The sequence below is a fragment of the Crinia signifera genome, chromosome 2, assembly GCF_055691185.1.
Source record: "Crinia signifera chromosome 2, ASM5569118v1, whole genome shotgun sequence".
In the NCBI taxonomy this organism is placed as follows: domain Eukaryota; kingdom Metazoa; phylum Chordata; class Amphibia; order Anura; family Myobatrachidae; genus Crinia; species Crinia signifera.
Genome location: NC_139218.1, coordinates 843,976 through 864,933, shown reverse-complemented (window position 1 = coordinate 864,933; position 20,958 = coordinate 843,976). Strand labels below are relative to the sequence as shown.

The following is a 20,958-nucleotide window of genomic DNA, read 5'->3' as shown; positions in this document are numbered from 1 at the left end:
AAGCACCTAGCATCTACACCTATTGTGTTCACCAATCTACAAATCCCAGAGCAGTACACACTGCCAGATAATGTACACATGATTGATACCAATGTCCACGTACCTACCCTCTAAACCTGGGGTAGCCAACCCTAGTTCTCGAGAGCTACCAACAGTGCATGTTTTGCAGGTCTCCTCACAGAATCACAAGTGAGCTAATTAGCTCCATCTGTGGATCTTTTAAAATCTGTCAGTGATTAATGAGTGCAGCTGTGCAGCAGCTAGGTTGTCTGGAAAATGTGAACTGTTGGTAGCTCTCGAGGGCTAGGGTTGGCTACCACTGCGCTAAACGCTGCAACCTGTTTTCCCTGAAAAAGTGAGACGATTGCTCTCTGCCATACCTCTATCTCCGCTTGAGAAGCAGGAGTTGCGGGTTAGCATTTCCCTCGGAGCTGCGGGTGACACATCATCAGAAATCTTATCCTGATCTTGTGCCCGCCAGCCCGTAGGATTTCAGTATCTAGCACTCAGTGGTCCATCGATTTTAAGACCCTAAAGCAGTACACACTGCTAGACATTACATATCAGATTGGAACCTGCGTTTGCATATTTAATTTCAAATACCGCAAAACTATCTTTAAATACTAAACAATTGTTCTCCTCATTTAACCTTTAACCCCTTCCCGACATTTGACGTACATTTACGTCATGGTCGGATGTACTTCCCGACACATGACGTAAATGTACGTCATGACTTCAAAGTGTCACCGCGTCTAGAGACGCGGTGACAGAGGGACGAAGTCTGCTGTCCCTGACAGCAGACATCTTTCCTCATTGCCCAGGGGGGGCAGCGATGCCCCCCGCCATGGGCGATCGCTGCGATTGGCTGTTCAAACGTGAACAGCCAAAAGCAGCGTTTACTGTGTGATGTGCATAATTTTGACTCTGCTGCCCCCTAGTGTCCAAAAAAATTAAAAGCAGGTTGAAATAATGATGTAATAATAAAGTATAGATATGGTCTTTGTTAGTTATTAACTATTTTGAGTGGTATGATTATTTGTCTCACAAGCAGAAAATGTAACATTTTGCAAATTGCAAAATGTTCAATTTTTTTACGACATTTTGGTATTTTTCACAAAAAAAAAAAACTGTATCGACCAAAATTTAGCACTAACTTAAAGTACAATGTGTCACGAGAAAACAATCTCAAAATCACTGGGATAAGTAAAAGCAAAAAAAAGTTATCCCCACTTAAGTGATACCTGTCAGATTTGAAAAAAAGGCCTCTGTCAGGAAGGCAAAAACATGCTGCGTCGGGAAGGGGTTAAAAGGGACAAACAATAAAATAAGGGACGGTTGCAGCCAATATATAACCCCTCCTAATTGTATAAACGTCTGCTCCTACTTAATAAAACATATACCAGGGAAGCGAGTGCGGTGGGGAACCACTGTGTGAGGATCAATCAACACATTGTATTGTCTTGTCATTTGTGTATTGTATGTCAATATTTCACAACGTTTTTATTAAAGTATCTAATAAAGGTTACATTTTATATAAAATTTCTGCATATGTGCACCACCCAGTGACACTCCAGCCTTTTCTTCTTTAAATTGTCTAGGACAGTGGTTCCCAACCTTTTTCATCTCCCGTACCCCTTGATTAGACTTTTAATTTATGAGTACCCCCTCATCTCAATTTTAAATGTCCACAGTACTTACGAGTGTAGTGGAAGTGGATTCGGCATGAAAAGCCGGCGGTCGGGATCCCGGCGTTCAAAATCCCGACGCCGGAATCCCGAACGCCGAAATTCCGACAAGGGGGGGACGTGGATCGCCCCCCCTTGCGGGCTCGCTACGCTCGCCACACAGCGTGCCCGGTGCCTCGCTACGCTCGGCACACTAATTTATTCTCCCTCCGAGGGTGTCGTGATCGCTCAGTACCACTTCTGTTCTGTATGCTGAGTGTAATGATCACTATATATAATATACCTACGCTGTATGTGTGATTGCTCAGTACCACTTCTGTTCTGTATGCTGAGTGTAACTATCAGTACATATACCTACGCTGTATGTGTGATCGCTCAGTACCACTTCTGTTCTGTATGCTGAGTGTAATGATCAGTACATATACCTATGCTGTATGTGTGATCGCTCAGTACCAAAACTGTTCTGTATGCTGAGTGTAATGATCAGTACATATACCTACGCTGCATGTGTGATCGCTCAGTACCACTTCTGTTCTGTATGCTGATTGTAATGATCAGTATATATAATATACCTATGCTGTACGTGTGATCGCTCAGTACTACGTCTGTACTGTATGCTGAGTGTAATGATCAGTACATATACCTACGCTGCATGTGTGATCGCTCAGTACCACTTCTGTTCTGTATGCTGATTGTAATGATCAGTATATATAATATACCTATGCTGTACGTGTGATCGCTCAGTACTACGTCTGTACTGTATGCTGAGTGTAACTATCAGTACATGTACCTATGCTGTATGTGTGATCGCTCAGTACCACTTCTGTTCTGTATACTGGGTGTAATGATCAGAATATATACCTATGCTGTACGTGTGATCGCTCAGTACCACTTCTGTTCTGTATGCTGCGTGTAACTATCAGTACATATACCTATGCTGTATGTGTGATCGCTCAGTACCACTTCTGTTCTGTATACTGGGTGTAATTATCAGTATATATAATATAACTATGCTGTATATGTGATCGCTCAGTACCAAAACTGTTCTGTATGCTGAGTGTAATGATCAGTACATATACCTGCGCTGTATGTGTGATAGCTCAGTACCACTTATGTTCTGTATGCTGAGTGTAACGATCAGTATATATACCTACGCTGTATGTGTGATCGCTCAGTACCACTTCTGTTCTGTATGCTGAGTGTAACTATCAGTACATATACCTATGCTGTATCTGTGATCGCTCAGTACCACTTCTGTTCTGTATGCTGAGTGTAACGATCAGTACATATACCTATGCTGTATGTGTGATCGCTCAGTACCACATCTGTTCTGTATGCTGAGTGTAATGATCAGTACATATACCTACGCTGCATGTGTGATCGCTCAGTACCACTTCTGTTCTGTATGCTGATTGTAATGATCAGTATATATAATATACCTATGCTGTACGTGTGATCGCTCAGTACCACTTCTGTTCTGTATGCTGATTGTAATGATCAGTACATATACCTACGCTGTATGTGTGATCGCTCAGTACCACTTCTGTTCTGTATGCTGAGTGTAACGATCAGTATATATAATATACCTGCGCTGTATGTGTGATCGCTCAGTACCACTTCTGTTCTGTATGCTGAGTGTAATGATCAGTATATATAATATACCTACGCTGTATGTGTGATCGCTCAGTACCACTTCTGTTCTGTATGCTGAGTGTAAAGATCAGTACATATACCTACGCTGTATGTGTGATCGCTCAGTACCACTTCTGTTCTGTATGCTGAGTGTAATGATCAGTACATATACCTATGCTGTATGTGTGATCGCTCAGTACCACTTCTGCTCTGTATGCTGAGTGTAATGATCAGTACATATACCTATGCTGTACGTGTGATCGCTCAGTACCACTTCTGTTCTGTATGCTGCGTGTAATTATCAGTACATATACCTATGCTGTACGTGTGATCGCTCAGTACCACTTCTGTTCTGTATGCTGAGTGTAATGATCAGTACCTATACCTACGCTGTATGTGTGATCGCTCAGTACCACATCTGTTCTGTATGCTGAGTTTAACTATCAGTACATATACCTATGCTGTACGTGTGATCGCTCAGTACCACTTCTGTTCTGTATGCTGAGTGTAACTATCAGTACATGTACCTACGCTGTATGTGTGATCGCTCAGTACCACTTCTGTTCTGTATGCTGAGTGTAATGATCAGTACATATACCTACGCTGTATGTGTGATCGCTCAGTACCACTTCTGTTCTGTATGCTGAGTGTAATGATCAGTACATATACCTATGCTGTATGTGTGATCGCTCAGTACCACTTCTGCTCTGTATGCTGAGTGTAATGATCAGTACATATACCTATGCTGTACGTGTGATCGCTCAGTACCACTTCTGTTCTGTATGCTGCGTGTAATTATCAGTACATATACCTATGCTGTATGTGTGATCGCTCAGTACCACTTCTGTTCTGTATGCTGAGTGTAATGATCAGTACATGTACCTACGCTGTATGTGTGATCGCTCAGTACCACTTCTGTTCTGTATGCTGAGTGTAATTATCAGTACATATACCTATGCTGTACGTGTGATCGCTCAGTACCACTTCTGTTCTGTATGCTGAGTGTAATGATCAGTACCTATACCTACGCTGTATGTGTGATCGCTCAGTACCACATCTGTTCTGTATGCTGAGTTTAACTATCAGTACATATACCTATGCTGTACGTGTGATCGCTCAGTACCACTTCTGTTCTGTATGCTGAGTGTAACTATCAGTACATGTACCTACGCTGTATGTGTGATCACTCAGTACCACTTCTGTTCTGTATGCTGAGTGTAATGATCAGTACATATACCTACGCTGTATGTGTGATCGCTCAGTACCAAAACTGTTCTGTATGCTGAGTGTAACTATCAGTACATATACCTATGCTGTATGTGTGATCGCTCAGTACCACTTCTGTTCTGTATGCTGAGTGTAATGATCAGTACATATACCTATGCTGTATGTGTGATCGCTCAGTACCACTTCTGTTCTGTATGCTGAGTGTAACTATCAGTACATATACCTATGCTGCATGTGTGATCGCTCAGTACCACTTCTGTTCTGTATGCTGAGTGTAATTATCAGTACCAATACCTATGCTGTATGTGTGATCGCTCAGTACCACTTCTGTTCTGTATGCTGAGTGTAATGATCAGTACATATACCTACGCTGTATGTGTGATCGCTCAGTACCACTTCTGTTCTGTATGCTGAGTGTAATGATCAGTACATGTACCTACGCTGTATGTGTGATCACTCAGTACCACTTCTGTTCTGTATGCTGAGTGTAACTATCAGTACATATACCTATGCTGTATGTGTGATCGCTCAGTACCAAAACTGTTCTATATGCTGAGTGTAATGATCAGTACATATACCTATGCTGTATGTGTGATCGCTCAGTACCACTTCTGTTCTGTATGCTGAGTGTAATGATCAGTACATATACCTATGCTGTATGTGTGATCGCTCAGTACCACTTCTGTTCTGTATACTGAGTGTAACTATCAGTACATAATACCTATGCTGTATGTGTGATCGCTCAGTACCACTTCTGTTCTGTATGCTGAGTGTAATTATCAGTACCAATACCTATGCTGTATGTGTGATCGCTCAGTACCACTTCTATTCTGTATGCTGAGTGTAATGATCAGTACATATACCTATGCTGTACGTGTGATCGCTCAGTACCACTTCTGTTCTGTATGCTGCGTGTAATTATCAGTACATATAGCTATGCTGTATGTGTGATCACTCAGTACCACTTCTGTTCTGTATGCTGAGTGTAATGATCAGTACCTATACCTACGCTGTATGTGTGATCGCTCAGTACCACTTCTGTTCTGTATGCTGAGTGTAATGATCAGTACATATACCTATGCTGTATGTGTGATCGCTCAGTACCACTTCTGTTCTGTAAGCTGAGTGTAATGATCAGTACATATACCTATGCTGTATGTGTGATCGCTCAGTACCACTTCTGTTCTGTATGCTGAGTGTAATGATCAGTACATATACTTACGCTGTATGTGTGATCGCTCAGTACCAAAACTGTTCTGTATGCTGAGTGTAATGATCAGTACCTGTACCTATGCTGTTCTGTATGCTGAGTGTAACTATCAGTACATGTACCTACGCTGTATGTGTGATCACTCAGTACCACTTCTGTTCTGTATGCTGAGTGTAATGATCAGTACATATACCTATGCTGTACGTGTGATCGCTCAGTACCACTTCTGTTCTGTATGCTGAGTGTAATGATCAGTACATATACCTATGCTGTACGTGTGATCGCTCAGTACCACTTCTGTACTGTATGCTGAGTGTAACTATCAGTACATGTACCTACGCTGTATGTGTGATCGCTCAGTACCACTTCTGTTCTGTATGCTGAGTGTAATGATCAGTACATATACCTATGCTGTACGTGTGATCGCTCAGTACCACTTCTGTTCTGTATGCTGAGTGTAATGATCAGTACATGTACCTACGCTGTATGTGTGATCGCTCAGTACCAAAACTGTTCTATATGCTGAGTGTAATGATCAGTACATATACCTACGCTGTATGTGTGATTGATCAGTACCTATACCTATGCTGTACGTGTGATCGCTCAGTACCACTTCTGTTCTGTATGCTGAGTGTAATGATCAGTACATGTACCTACGCTGTATGTGTGATCGCTCAGTACCAAAACTGTTCTATATGCTGAGTGTAATGATCAGTACATATACCTATGCTGTATGTGTGATCGCTCAGTACCACTTCTGTTCTGTATGCTGAGTGTTATGATCAGTACATATACCTACGCTGTATGTGTGATCGCTCAGTACCACTTCTGTTCTGTATGCTGAGTGTAATTATCAGTACATATACCTATGCTGTATGTGTGATCGCTCAGTACCACTTCTGTTCTGTATGCTGAGTGTAATGATCAGTACATATACCTATGCTGTATGTGTGATCGCTCAGTACCACATCTGTTCTGTATGCTGAGTGTAATGATCAGTACATATACCTATTCTGTATGTGTGATCGCTCAGTACCACTTCTGTTCTGTATGCTGAGTGTTATGATCAGTACATATACCTACGCTGTATGCGTGATCGCTCAGTACCACTTCTGTTCTGTATACTGAGTGTAACTATCAGTACATAATACCTATGCTGTATGTGTGATCGCTCAGTACCACTTCTGTTCTGTATGCTGAGTGTAATGATCAGTACATATACCTATGCTGTATGTGTGATCGCTCAGTACCACTTCTGTTCTGTATGCTGAGTGTAACTATCAGTACATGTACCTACGCTGTATGTGTGATCGCTCAGTACCACTTCTGTTCTGTATGCTGAGTGTAATGATCAGTACATATACCTATGCTGTACGTGTGATCGCTCAGTACCACTTCTGTTCTGTATGCTGAGTGTAATGATCAGTACATATACCTATGCTGTATGTGTGATCGCTCAGTACCACTTCTGTTCTGTATGCTGAGTGTAATGATCAGTACATATACCTACGCTGTATGTGTGATCGCTCAGTTCCACTTCTGTTCTGTATGCTGAGTGTAATGATCAGTACATATACCTATGCTGTATGTGTGATCGCTCAGTACCACTTCTGTTCTGTATGCTGAGTGTAACGATCAGTACATATACCTATGCTGTATGTGCGATCGCTCAGTACCACTTCTGTTCTGTATGCTGAGTGTAACTATCAGTACATATACCTACGCTGTATGTGTGATCGCTCAGTACCACTTCTGTTCTGTATGCTGAGTGTAATGATCAGTACATATACCTATGCTGTATGTGTGATCGCTCAGTACCACTTCTGTTCTGTATGCTGAGTGTTATGATCAGTACATATACCTACGCTGTATGTGTGATCGCTCAGTACCACTTCTGTTCTGTATGCTGAGTGTAATTATCAGTACATATACCTATGCTGTATGTGTGATCGCTCAGTACCACTTCTGTTCTGTATGCTGAGTGTAATGATCAGTACATATACCTATGCTGTATGTGTGATCGCTCAGTACCACATCTGTTCTGTATGCTGAGTGTAATGATCAGTACATATACCTATTCTGTATGTGTGATCGCTCAGTACCACTTCTGTTCTGTATGCTGAGTGTTATGATCAGTACATATACCTACGCTGTATGCGTGATCGCTCAGTACCACTTCTGTTCTGTATGCTGAGTGTAATTATCAGTACATAATACCTATGCTGTATGTGTGATCGCTCAGTACCACTTCTTTTCTGTATACTGGGTGTAATTATCAGTACATGTACCTACGCTGTATGTGTGATCGCTCAGTACTACGTCTGTACTGTATGCTGAGTGTAATGATCAGTACATATACCTATGCTGTACGTGTGATCGCTCAGTACCACTTCTGTTCTGTATGCTGAGTGTAATGATCAGTATATATAATATACCTATGCTGTATGTGTGATCGCTCAGTACCACTTCTGTTCTGTATGCTGAGTGTAATAATCAGTGCATATACCTATGCTGTACGTGTGATCGCTCAGTACCACATCTGTTCTGTATGCTGAGTGTAACGATCAGTGCATATACCTATGCTGTATGTGTGATCGCTCAGTACCACTTCTGTTCTGTATGCTGAGTGTAATGATCAGTATATATAATATACCTATGCTGTATGTGTGATCGCTCAGTACCACTTCTGTTCTGTATGCTGAGTGTAATGATCAGTATATATAATATACCTACGCTGTATGTGTGATCGCTCAGTACCACTTCTGTTCTGTATGCTGAGTGTAATGATCAGTACATATACCTATGCTGTATGTGTGATCGCTCAGTACCACTTCTGTATACTGGGTGTAATTATCAGTACATATACCTATGCTGTATGTGTGATCGCTCAGTACCACTTCTGTTCTGTATACTGGGTGTAATTATCAGTACATATACCTATGCTGTACGTGTGATCGCTCAGTACCACTTCTGTTCTGTATGCTGAGTGTAATGATCAGTACATATACCTATGCTGTACGTGTGATCGCTCAGTACCACTTCTGTTCTGTATGCTGAGTGTAATGATCAGTATATATAATATACCTATGCTGTATGTGTGATTGCTCAGTACCACTTCTGTTCTGTATGCTGAGTGTAATGATCAGTATATATAATATACCTACGCTGTATGTGTGATCGCTCAGTACCACTTCTGTTCTGTATGCTGAGTGTAATGATCAGTGCATATACCTATGCTGTATGTGTGATCGCTCAGTACCACTTCTGTTCTGTATGCTGAGTGTAATGATCAGTATATATAATATACCTATGCTGTATGTGTGATCGCTCAGTACCACTTCTGTTCTGTATGCTGAGTGTAATTATCAGTACATATACCTATGCTGTATGTGTGATCGCTCAGTACCACTTCTGTTCTGTATGCTGAGTGTAATGATCAGTATATATAATATACCTATGCTGTATGTGTGATCGCTCAGTACCACTTCTGTTCTGTATGCTCAGTGTAATGATCAGTACATATACCTATGCTGTATGTGTGATCGCTCAGTACCACTTCTGTTCTGTATGCTCAGTGTAATGATCAGTACATATACCTACGCTGTATGTGTGATCGCTCAGTACCACATCTGTTCTGTATGCTGAGTGTAATGATCAGTACATATACCTACGCTGTACGTGTGATCGCTCAGTACCACATCTGTTCTGTATGCTGAGTGTAATGATCAGTACCTATACCCACCCTGTACGTTTGATCGCTCAGTACCACATCTGTTCTGTATGCTGAGTGTAATGATCAGTATATATAATATACCTACGCTGTATGTGCGATCGCTCAGTACCACTTCTGTTCTGTATGCTGAGTGTAATGATCAGTACATATACCTACGCTGTATGTGTGATCGCTCAGTACCACTTCTGTTCTGTATGCTGAGTGTAATGATCAGTACATATACCTATGCTGTATGTGTGATCGCTCAGTACCACTTCTGTTCTGTATGCTGAGTGTAATGATCAGTACATATACCTATGCTGTACGTGTGATCGCTCAGTACCACATCTGTTCTGTATGCTGAGTGTAACTATCAGTACATATACCTACGCTGTATGTGTGATCGCTCAGTACCACTTCTGTTCTGTATGCTGAGTGTAACTATCAGTACATGTACCTACGCTGTATGTGTGATCGCTCAGTACCACTTCTGTTCTGTATGCTGAGTGTAATGATCAGTGCATATACCTATGCTGTACGTGTGATCGCTCAGTACCACTTCTGTTCTGTATGCTGAGTGTAATGATCAGTATATATATAATATACCTATGCTGTATGTGTGATCGCTCAGTACCACTTCTGTTCTGTATGCTGAGTGTAATGATCAGTACATATACCTACGCTGTATGTGTGATCGCTCAGTACCACTTCTGTTCTGTATGCTGAGTGTAATGATCAGTATATATAATATACCTACGCTGTATGTGTGATCGCTCAGTACCACTTCTGTTCTGTATGCTGAGTGTAATGATCAGTATATATAATATACCTACGCTGTATGTGTGATCGCTCAGTACCACTTCTGTTCTGTATGCTGAGTGTAATGATCAGTACATATACCTATGCTGTACGTGTGATCGCTCAGTACCACATCTGTTCTGTATGCTGAGTGTAACGATCAGTGCATATACCTATGCTGTATGTGTGATCGCTCAGTACCACTTCTGTTCTGTATGCTGAGTGTAATGATCAGTACATATACCTATGCTGTACGTGTGATCGCTCAGTACCACATCTGTTCTGTATGCTGAGTGTAACTATCAGTACATATACCTACGCTGTACGTGTGATCGCTCAGTACCACATCTGGCAGTGATACTGAGAATGAGATCAGCATGTACCTTGCACAGAGTGTTACACAGGGGGAGCAGCAGGAAGGTGATGAAGGATCTCTGCGATTCCGCCTTGACCACATGGTCCCGATCCATGTAGGGGGTGACTGGGAGACCCTCGGCCTTCTCTCGGTCACTCTGCGGGAGGAATAAGAGCTCTGTTACCCAGGGTTGGTGTCCTGTGCCCCCATTACTGACTTCATGAATGCAGAAGAGCAGGCACCAGGTGACATGTGAGAACAAGCAGCGGCTGGGTGGGGCGACATGCCCAATCTAGCAAGTCTGCCAGCCGTTCCTATGGCGCAGCCAAGTACTGGTAAATGTATTATGTGACAATCGGGGATAAAGCCGTAATCTACATATGCCCAGTGTGGGGGTGACGGGCACAGCAGGAGGGGTTAGATCTTATACATGCCCAGTGTGGGGGTGTCGGGTACAGCAGGAGGGGTTAGATCTCATACATGCCCAGTGTGGGGGTGACGGGCACAGCAGGAGGGGTTAGATCTCATACATGCCCAGTGTGGGGGTGACGGGCACAGCAGGAGGGGTTAGATCTCGTACATGCCCAGTGTGGGGGTGACGGGCACAGCAGGAGGGGTTAGATCTCGTACATGCCCAGTGTGGGGGTGACGGGCACAGCAGGAGGGGTTAGATCTCATACATGCCAAGTGTGGGGGTGATGGGCACAGCAGGAGGGGTTAGATCTCGTACATGCCCAGTGTCGGGGTGACGGGCACAGCTGGAGGGGTTAGATCTCGTACATGCCCAGTGGCGGGGGTGCCAGGCTGTGACGGGCACGGCAGGAGGGGTTAGATCTCGTACATGCCCAGTGGGGGGGGGTGCCAGGCTGTGACGGGCACGGCAGGAGGGGTTAGATCTCGTACATGCCCAGTGGGGGGGGGGTGCCAGGCTGTGACGGGCATGGCAGGAGGGGTTAGATCTTATACATGCCCAGTGGGGGGGTGGGTGCCAGGCTGTGACGGGCACGGCAGGAGGGGTTAGATCTCATACATGCCCAGTGGGGGGTGACGGGCACAGCTGGAGGGGTTAGATCTCGTACATGCCCAGTGGGGGGGTGCCAGGCTGTGACGGGCACAGCAGGAGGGGTTAGATCTCGTACATGCCCAGTGGGGGGGGGGGGGTGCCAGGCTGTGACGGGCACGGCAGGAGGGTTTAGATCTCGTACATGCCCAGTGGGGGGGTGCCAGGCTGTGACGGGCATGGCAGGAGGGGTTAGATCTCATACATGCCCAGTGGGGGGGTGCCAGGCTGTGACGGGCACGGCAGGAGGGGTTAGATCTCATACATGCCCAGTGTGGGGGGGGGGGGTGTCAGGCTGTGACGGGCATGGCAGGAGGGGTTAGATCTCGTACATGCCCAGTGGGGGGGGGTGATGGGCACAGCTGGAGGGGTTAGATCTCGTACATGCCCAGTGGGGGGGTGCCAGGCTGTGACGGGCACGGCAGGAAGGGTTAGATCTCGTACATGCCCAGTGGGGGGGGGATGTTTGCCAGGCTGTGACGGGCATGGCAGGAGGGGTTAGATCTCATACATGCCCAGTGGGGGGGGTGCCAAGCTGTGATGGGCACGGCAGGAGGGGTTAGATCTCATACATGCCCAGTGGGGGGGTGGGTTGCCAGGCTGTGACGGGCATGGCAGGAGGGGTTAGATCTCATACATGCCCAGTGGGGGGGGGTGCCAGGCTGTGACGGGCACGGCAGGAGGGGTTAGATCTCATACATGCCCAGTAGGGGGGGGGGTGACGGGCACGGCAGGAGGGGTTAGATCTCATACATGCCCAGTGGGGGGTGCCAGGCTGTGACGGGCACGGCAGGAGGGGTTAGATCTCATACATGCCCAGTGGGGGGGGGTGCCAGGCTGTGACGGGCACGGCAGGAGGGGTTAGATCTCATACATGCCCAGTGGGGGGTGCCAGGCTGTTACGGGCACAGCAGGAGGGGTTAGATCTCATACATGCCCAGTGGGGGGGGTTGCCAGGCTGTGACGGGCACGGCAGGAGGGGTTAGATCTCATACATGCCCAGTGGGGGGGGGGTGCCAGGCTGTGACGGGCACGGCAGGAGGGGTTAGATCTCATACATGCCCAGTGGGGGGGGGGTGCCAGGCTGTGACGGGCACGGCAGGAGGGGTTAGATCTCATACATGCCCAGTGGGGGGGGGGGTGCCAGGCTATGACGGGCACGGCAGGAGGGGTTAGATCTCATACATGCCCAGTGGGGGGGGGGGGGTGCCAGGCTGTGACGGGCACGGCAGGAGGGGTTAGATCTCATACATGCCCAGTGGGGGGGGGGTGCCAGGCTGTGACGGGCATGGCAGGAGGGGTTAGAGCTCATACATGCCCAGTGTGGGGGTGACGGGCACAGCTGGAGGGGTTAGATCTCGTACATGCCCAGTGGGGGGGGGGTGCCAGGCTGTGACGGGCATGGCAGGAGGGGTTAGATCTCATAGATGCCCAGTGTGGGGGGGGGGTGTGCCAGGCTGTGACGGGCACGGCAGGAGGGGTTAGATCTCATACATGCCCAGTGTGGGGGTGACGGGCACAGCTGGAGGGGTTAGATCTCGTACATGCCCAGTGGGGGGGGGGTGCCAGGCTGTGACGGGCATGGCAGGAGGGGTTAGATCTCATAGATGCCCAGTGTGGGGGGGGGGGTGTGCCAGGCTGTGACGGGCACGGCAGGAGGGGTTAGATCTCATACATGCCCAGTGTGGGGGTGACGGGCACAGCTGGAGGGGTTAGATCTCGTACATGCCCAGTGGGGGGGGGTGCCAGGCTGTGACGGGCATGGCAGGAGGGGTTAGATCTCATACATGCCCAGTGTGGGGGGGGGTGTGCCAGGCTGTGACGGGCACGGCAGGAGGGGTTAGATCTCATACATGCCCAGTGGGGGGTGCCAGGCTGTGACGGGCATGGCAGGAGGGGTTAGATCTCATACATGCCCAGTGGGGGGGGTTGCCAGGCTGTGACGGGCACGGCAGGAGGGGTTAGATCTCATACATGCCCAGTGGGGGGGGGGGTGCCAGGCTGTGACGGGCACGGCAGGAGGGGTTAGATCTCATACATGCCCAGTGGGGGGGGGGTGCCAGGCTGTGACGGGCACGGCAGGAGGGGTTAGATCTCATACATGCCCAGTGGGGGGGGGTGCCAGGCTGTGACGGGCACGGCAGGAGGGGTTAGATCTCATACATGCCCAGTGGGGGGGGGGGTGCCAGGCTGTGACGGGCACGGCAGGAGGGGTTAGATCTCATACATGCCCAGTGGGGGGGGGGTGCCAGGCTGTGACGGGCATGGCAGGAGGGGTTAGAGCTCATACATGCCCAGTGTGGGGGTGACGGGCACAGCTGGAGGGGTTAGATCTCGTACATGCCCAGTGGGGGGGGGGTGCCAGGCTGTGACGGGCATGGCAGGAGGGGTTAGATCTCATAGATGCCCAGTGTGGGGGGGGGGGGTGTGCCAGGCTGTGACGGGCACGGCAGGAGGGGTTAGATCTCATACATGCCCAGTGCAGCCGGCTGGGGGGGGGGGGAGAGTGCCAGGCTGTGACGGGCACGGCTGTAGGGGTTAGATCTCATACATGCCTAGTGCAGCCGGCTTGGGGGGGGGGGGGGGGGAGTGCCAGGCTGTGACGGGTACATGCCCAGTGGAGCCGGTCGGCCAGGAGGGGGGAGTAGAGTGCCAGGCCAGTTCCGCAGCTGCTCTGCCAGCAGCCTGAATCAGGCCCTCTGTTTAGGACAAACACAACTTCCCAGAGTTACCCATAGTCCTCGGCATTGGCGATTCTATAATGGATGTGATATGTGTGTATGTGTGTGTGCAGAAAGTATGGGACCTTTCTGAAATTCCACATCGGGCATAATGGCTGCTGTACGTGCAGTGGTGAGACGGGCACATGGGCCCCCACCTCTGGTCATTTGGACAGTCACTGAAGGCTTTCATAGCTAGTAAGGGAGTGAGTACAACTATCCCAGTGACAGGATTGAGCCGCGACCTCATGGGACCTTTATTCTAACAACCAAGATCATTACATCGTTAGTATAATCCCGTAATCACTGGTACAAATGGTAACGGGCATCAGACCGACCTGCTGGAAATATTCCTCCATTAACGCGTCTGCCCACATCTCGGCCTGCTCTGCTGGACGCGCCTCATTAGAGATGTCACAGAACTTAATGAGCGCTTTCTTCACCTGCCAAACACAGCCTGAATGTTACAGGTGCTCATGGGTAATAATGAGGGGTCACAGAGATAGGTACAGCACTGCTGCTGGGGTCAGGGGTTACAGAGATAGGGTCAGGGGTCACAGTGATAGGTACAGCACTGCTGCTGGGGTCAGGGGTTACAGAGATAGGTGCAGGGTGGGGTCAGGGGTCACAGTGATAGGTACAGCACTGCTGCTGGGGTCAGGGGTCACAGTGATAGGTACAGCACTGCTGCTGGGGTCAGGGGTTACAGAGATAGGTGCAGGGTGGGGTCAGGGGTCACAGTGAAAGGTACAGCACTGCTGCTGGGGTCAGGGGTTACAGAGATAGGTGCAGAGTGGGGTCAGGGGTCACAGTGATAGGTACCGGACAATAGCTGGGGTTTGGGGTCACCGTGATAGGTACAGGACAGAAGTGGGTTAATGGGTCATATAAATGTCACCACTGACTCCATATCTGTCCCGTTCTTATATATGTGACCCCTGACCCCATGTCTATCCCATACTTATAAATGTGACCACTGACCCCATATCTGTCCTGTACTTATCTATAAGTATGGGATAGACATGGGGTCAGGGGTCACATATATAAGTACGGGACAGATATGGGGTCAGGGTTCACACATATATGAGTACAGGACAGATATGGGGTCAAGGGTCACATATATAAGTACGGGACAGATATGGGGTCAGGGTTCACACATATATGAGTACAGGACAGATATGGGGTCAAGGGTCACATATATAAGTACAGGACAGATATGGGGTCAGGGGTCCATATATTAAGTACGGGACAGATTGTGGGTTCAGGGGTCACATATATTAAGTACGGGACAGACGTGGGTTCATGGGTCACATATATAAGTACGGGACAGACGTGGGTTCATGGGTCACATATATAAGTACGGGACAGACGTGGGGTTAGGGGTCACATATATAAGTACGGGACAGACGTGGGTTCATGGGTCACATATATAAGTACGGGACAGACGTGGGTTCATGGGTCACATATATAAGTACGGGACAGACGTGGGTTCATGGGTCACATATATTAAGTACGGACAGACGTGGGGTTAGGGGTCACATATATAAGTAACGGGACAGACGTGGGGGTTAGGGGTCTACATATATAAGTACGGGACAGACGTGGGTTCATGGGTCACATATAATAAGTACGGGACAGGACTTGGGTTCAGGGTCACATATATAAGTACGGGACAGATGTGGTTCAGGGGTCACATATATAAGTACGGGACAGACGTTGGTTCAGGGGTCACATATATAAGTACGGACAGACTTGGGTTCAGGGGTCACATATATAAGTACGGGACAGATGTGGGTTCAGGGGTCACATATATAAGTACGGGACAGACGTGGGTTCAGGGGTCACATATATAAGTACGGGACAGACGTGGGTTCATGGGTCACATATATAAGTACGGACAGACTTGGGTTCAGGGGTCACATATATAAGTATGGGACAGACGTTGGGTCAAGAATCACATATATAAGTACGGGACAGACTTGGGTTCAGAAGTCACATATATAAGTACGGGACAGACGTGGGTTCGTGGGTCACATATATAAGTACAGACAGACGTGGGGTCAGGGGTCACATATATATAAGTACGGGACAGACTTGGGTTCAGGGGTCACCTATATAAGTACGGGACAGACTTGGGTTCAGGAGTCACATATATAAGTACGGGACAGACGTGGGGTCAGGGGTCACATATATAAGTACGGGACAGACTTGGGTTCAGGGGTCACATATATAAGTACGGGACATGGGTCTCCCCTGACCCCATATTTGTCCTGTACAAATACATACATACATACATACATACATACATACATACATATATATATATACTGTATATCCACACGATAGTGTTATATAGCGCCCATACACCGGATTCTCTAATCTAAATATGCAGTAAAAACCCCGTTATTGTTTTTTTTACCGCATTTTGATACGCAGCAAAACCGCACGGTGGGTTTTCGCTGCGGGGGGTAAAAGCTGGCGATACTCCATAGAAGCCTATGGGCTTCTTAACGCACCCACGCCGTCCCGAGCGGACACCCCCCCCCCCCCTCACCTGTGATCTCCTCTCCCTGCACTCTAAGTCCTCTTCCGGGTGCAGGGAGAAGAAGGAGAGCCCGCAGCAGCAGCAAAAATAGCCGGGTAAGGGAGGGAGGGGGACCCGCTGCGCATTGCTGGCTCATTGCAAAGGACAGCTCTTAACGTAAGAGGTGTCCTTTGCCATAATTATGTCTGTGGTAGCCAGCGATGAGCGGAGGACGGGGGGCGAGGATGTTAGAGCATCCTGCCCAAATAATTAGTTTCGTTATATGTAATACCCCTTTTCCAACGCTGAAAAACCCCGGGTCTTCGGCGGGTCAGACCCGGGTCAGCGGCGGTGTAAATGGGACACGCCGTATATAATTGACTAAATGGCTATGGATAAGGAACAGATGGACAGAGGACTTAATTTATAGAAGATATTATCTGAAGTTATTTCTTCATAACTGGAAATAAGGATATTCACATTTCCGGAGATAAATCATATTTTCCTTTGGTTCATTTTTAATAATATTTAATTTTCAAAAGAAGGACTGGTACTGTACCTTTAATTGTCTTTTAAATATAATTTATCTCCGAAATGTGAATATACTTATTTCCAGTTATGAAGAAATAACTTTAGGATAATATCTTCTATAAATTAAGTCCTCTGTCCCAGTCCCTTCTTTTGGACTGCAAGGAGTCCTTCGCCACCTTCAACTCCTTGCTCTCCAAACCCCCCCCCCCCCTTTCCTCCAGCTCTTCCGTCCTCCATCGTAGCCGCTGATTTTGCTACCTACTTTTCAACCAAAATCTCCTCTCTCAGGACTGCCATCACTGCTGCCATGACCTCACCCTCTCCCTCCTCCCCTCCTACACCTCCATCCCACCCCGTCCTCATTTTACCCCACCACTGCCGCTGAAGTCCACTCTATCCTTCAATCTGCTTCTCCCTCCTCCTGCCCGCTCGATCCTATCCGCTCCAATATTATCCGTAGTTTCAGTCAGTCGGTCTGCTCTCACCTGGCTCACCTCTTTAATCTTTCCCTATCCTCTGGGATCTTCCCCTCCTCCTTCAAACACGCTCTTGTCTCCCCAATTCTCAAAAAATCTAATCTAGACCCCAACCCTCTGTCCAACTACAGGCCCATCTCCCTCCTCCCTTTTGCCTCCAAGCTCCTAGAACATCTGGCCTATAATCGTCTCCTAAGCCACCTTACTGATAACTCCATTCTAGACCCCCTCCAATCCGGGTTCCGCCCTTTACATTCCACTGAAACTGCCCTGACCAAAGTCACTAACGATCTACTATCGGCTAAATCCAAAGGCCTCTTCTCTATCCTCATCCATCTTGATCTGTTGGCTGCCTTTGACACTGTTGACCACCCTCTCCTGCTCAACACCCTCCGCTCCTTTGGCATCACTGGCACGGTCTTCTCCTGGTTCACCTCATACCTCTCCGATCGCTCCGTCTCGACTCCGCGCTCCTCCTCTCCTACTACCCCGCAGCCAGTCGGTGTTCCCCAAGGGTCAGTCCTTGGCCCTCTCCTCTTCTCCCTCTACACCACCTCTCTGGGCAACCTCATCAGCTCCTATGGCTTCCATTACCACCTTTATGCTGATGATACCCTAATCTATCTCTCCTCCCCCGACCTATCCCCATCCCATCACTCCTGTCCAAGGTCTCCGAATGCCTCACAGCCATCTCAGCCTGAATGACCCAATGCTTCCTGAAACTAAACATGGCTAAAACTGAACTTCTAATCTTCCATCCCCCAAACATCCCCTCTTCTCCCACTATCTCCATCAGCATTGGTGAAACCGAGATCACCTCCACCGACCAAACGCGCTGCCTCTGTGTCATCATTGACTCCTCCCTCTCTTTCACCCCCCACATTCGTGCTCTCTCACAGTCTTGCAGCTTTCACCTCCGCAACATCTCGCGCATCAGACCATTCCTCTCCACTGACGGGACCAAAATTCTCATTCACTCTCTTGTCATCTCCCGCCTTGACTACTGCAACATCCTTCTCTCTGGGCTACCTCTCGCCCGCCTCGCCCCTCTCCAATCCATTCTTAACGCCGCTGCTACAATAGGCTCATCTTCCTCTCCCGCCGCTCTACCTCCGCCTCCCCCTCTGTCTATCTCTTCACTGGCTCCCCATTCCTTTCCGGGTTCACTTTAAACTCCTCACCACCACCTACAAGGCTCTCTCCTCCTCCACAGCTCCCTACCTCTCTTCACTGATCTCTATCCACACTCCCTCCCGTCCTCTTCGCTCCGCTGTTGACTGACCTCTCACTTAATCACCTCCTCCCACTCCCGTGTCCAAGACTTCTCTCGCGCTGCCCCCCTGCACTGGAACAACCTCCCGCCACCCATCAGGCTTTCTGATTCCCTTACCTCCTTCGAGCGCTCCCTCAAAACCCACTTTTTTCGACTAGCCCATCCCTCCTCCTAACCTCTTTTGATCCTCCTATCCTGCCTCCGTTCCCCTCCGTTCCTACTTATCCTATTGTATTTCGTTCGTCCACCCACCTATTTTTAGTATGTTAACTCTTATGAGTAGGGTCCTCCTTCCTCACGTACTCACCCTACCTCTTTACCTCACCTGTGCTCCTGTCCTGTTCTTCCCTTCCTCTACTTCATCTTCAGTCTCCTCGACAATTTCCACACCTACTTCTGAACTGATGCTGATTTTATTTCTACCAGCTATACCCCTATTTATACTGTATTTTATCAACACACCCTGTACGGCTACTTGTTGTTGTCATCCTGTCATCCATAATCTAAGGAAATCACTCCTGATACAAGAATTTTGCCAAGAAAAGCTTGTTTTAATATTTGTATTTAATAAATGTTTTACGTATAAGAAAAAAAGACTTTGTTGCTTATGGATCTATAGACTAAGATAAGACAGGAATTACCATTTATTATCTGTGTATGGGCGCTGTATAGCCCTATTGTGTGGTGGGGGGATATATGTACATATATATACACTATATAGTAGGGGCTATGTGTTATTATCTGTGTATGGGCGCTGTATAGCACTATTGTGTGGTGGGGGGATATATATACATATATATACACTATATAGTAGGGGGCTATGTGTTATTATCTGTGTATGGGCGCTGTATAGCACTATTGTGTGGTGGTGGGGGGATATATATACATATATATACACTATATAGTAGGGGCTATGTGTTATTATCTGTGTATGGGCGCTGTATAGCACTATTGTGTGGTGGGGGGATATATATACATATATATACACTATATAGTAGGGGGCTATGTGTTATTATCTGTGTATGGGCGCTGTATAGCACTATTGTGTGGTGGGGGGATATATATACACTATATATACACTATATAGTAGGGGGCTATGTGTTATTATCTGTGTATGGGCGCTGTATAGCACTATTGTGTGGTGGGGGGATATATATACATATATATACACTATATAGTAGGGGGCTATGTGTTATTATCTGTGTATGGGCGCTGTATAGCACTATTGTGTGGTGGGGGGATATATATACACTATATAGTAGGGGGCTATGTGTTATTATCTGTGTATGGGCGCTGTATAGCACTATTGTGTGGTGGGGGGATATATATACATATATATACACTATATAGTAGGGGGCTATGTGTTATTATCTGTGTATGGGCGCTGTATAGCACTATTGTGTGGTGGGGGGATATATATACATATATACTGTATACACTATATAGTAGGGGCTATGTGTTATTATCTGTGTATGGGCGCTGTATAGCACTATTGTGTGGTGGGGGGATATATATACATATATATACACTATATAGTAGGGGCTATGTGTTATTATCTGTGTATGGGCGCTGTATAGCCCTATTGTGTGGTGGGGGGATATATATACATATATATACACTATATAGTAGGGGGCTATGTGTTATTATCTGTGTATGGGCGCTGTATAGCACTATTGTGTGGTGGGGGGATATATATACATATATATACACTATATAGTAGGGGCTAGGTGTTATTATCTGTGTATGGGCGCTGTA

At 47.2% G+C, this 20,958-nt stretch overlaps 1 protein-coding gene across 1 annotated transcript in view; it reads right to left on the bottom strand.

Annotated features, from left to right (window-relative positions):
* Positions 1-20,958, bottom strand: part of LOC146059899 (high affinity cGMP-specific 3',5'-cyclic phosphodiesterase 9A-like) — a 132,978-nt gene that overhangs the window by 1,499 nt on the left and 110,521 nt on the right. Inside the window, exons 7-8 of the mRNA XM_083172542.1 lie at positions 14,738-14,842; positions 10,648-10,776 (exon numbers count right to left, since the gene is read on the bottom strand). Of these exons, the coding sequence (XP_083028668.1) occupies positions 10,648-10,776; positions 14,738-14,842 (234 nt within the window). The remainder of the gene's footprint in view (positions 1-10,647; positions 10,777-14,737; positions 14,843-20,958) is intronic.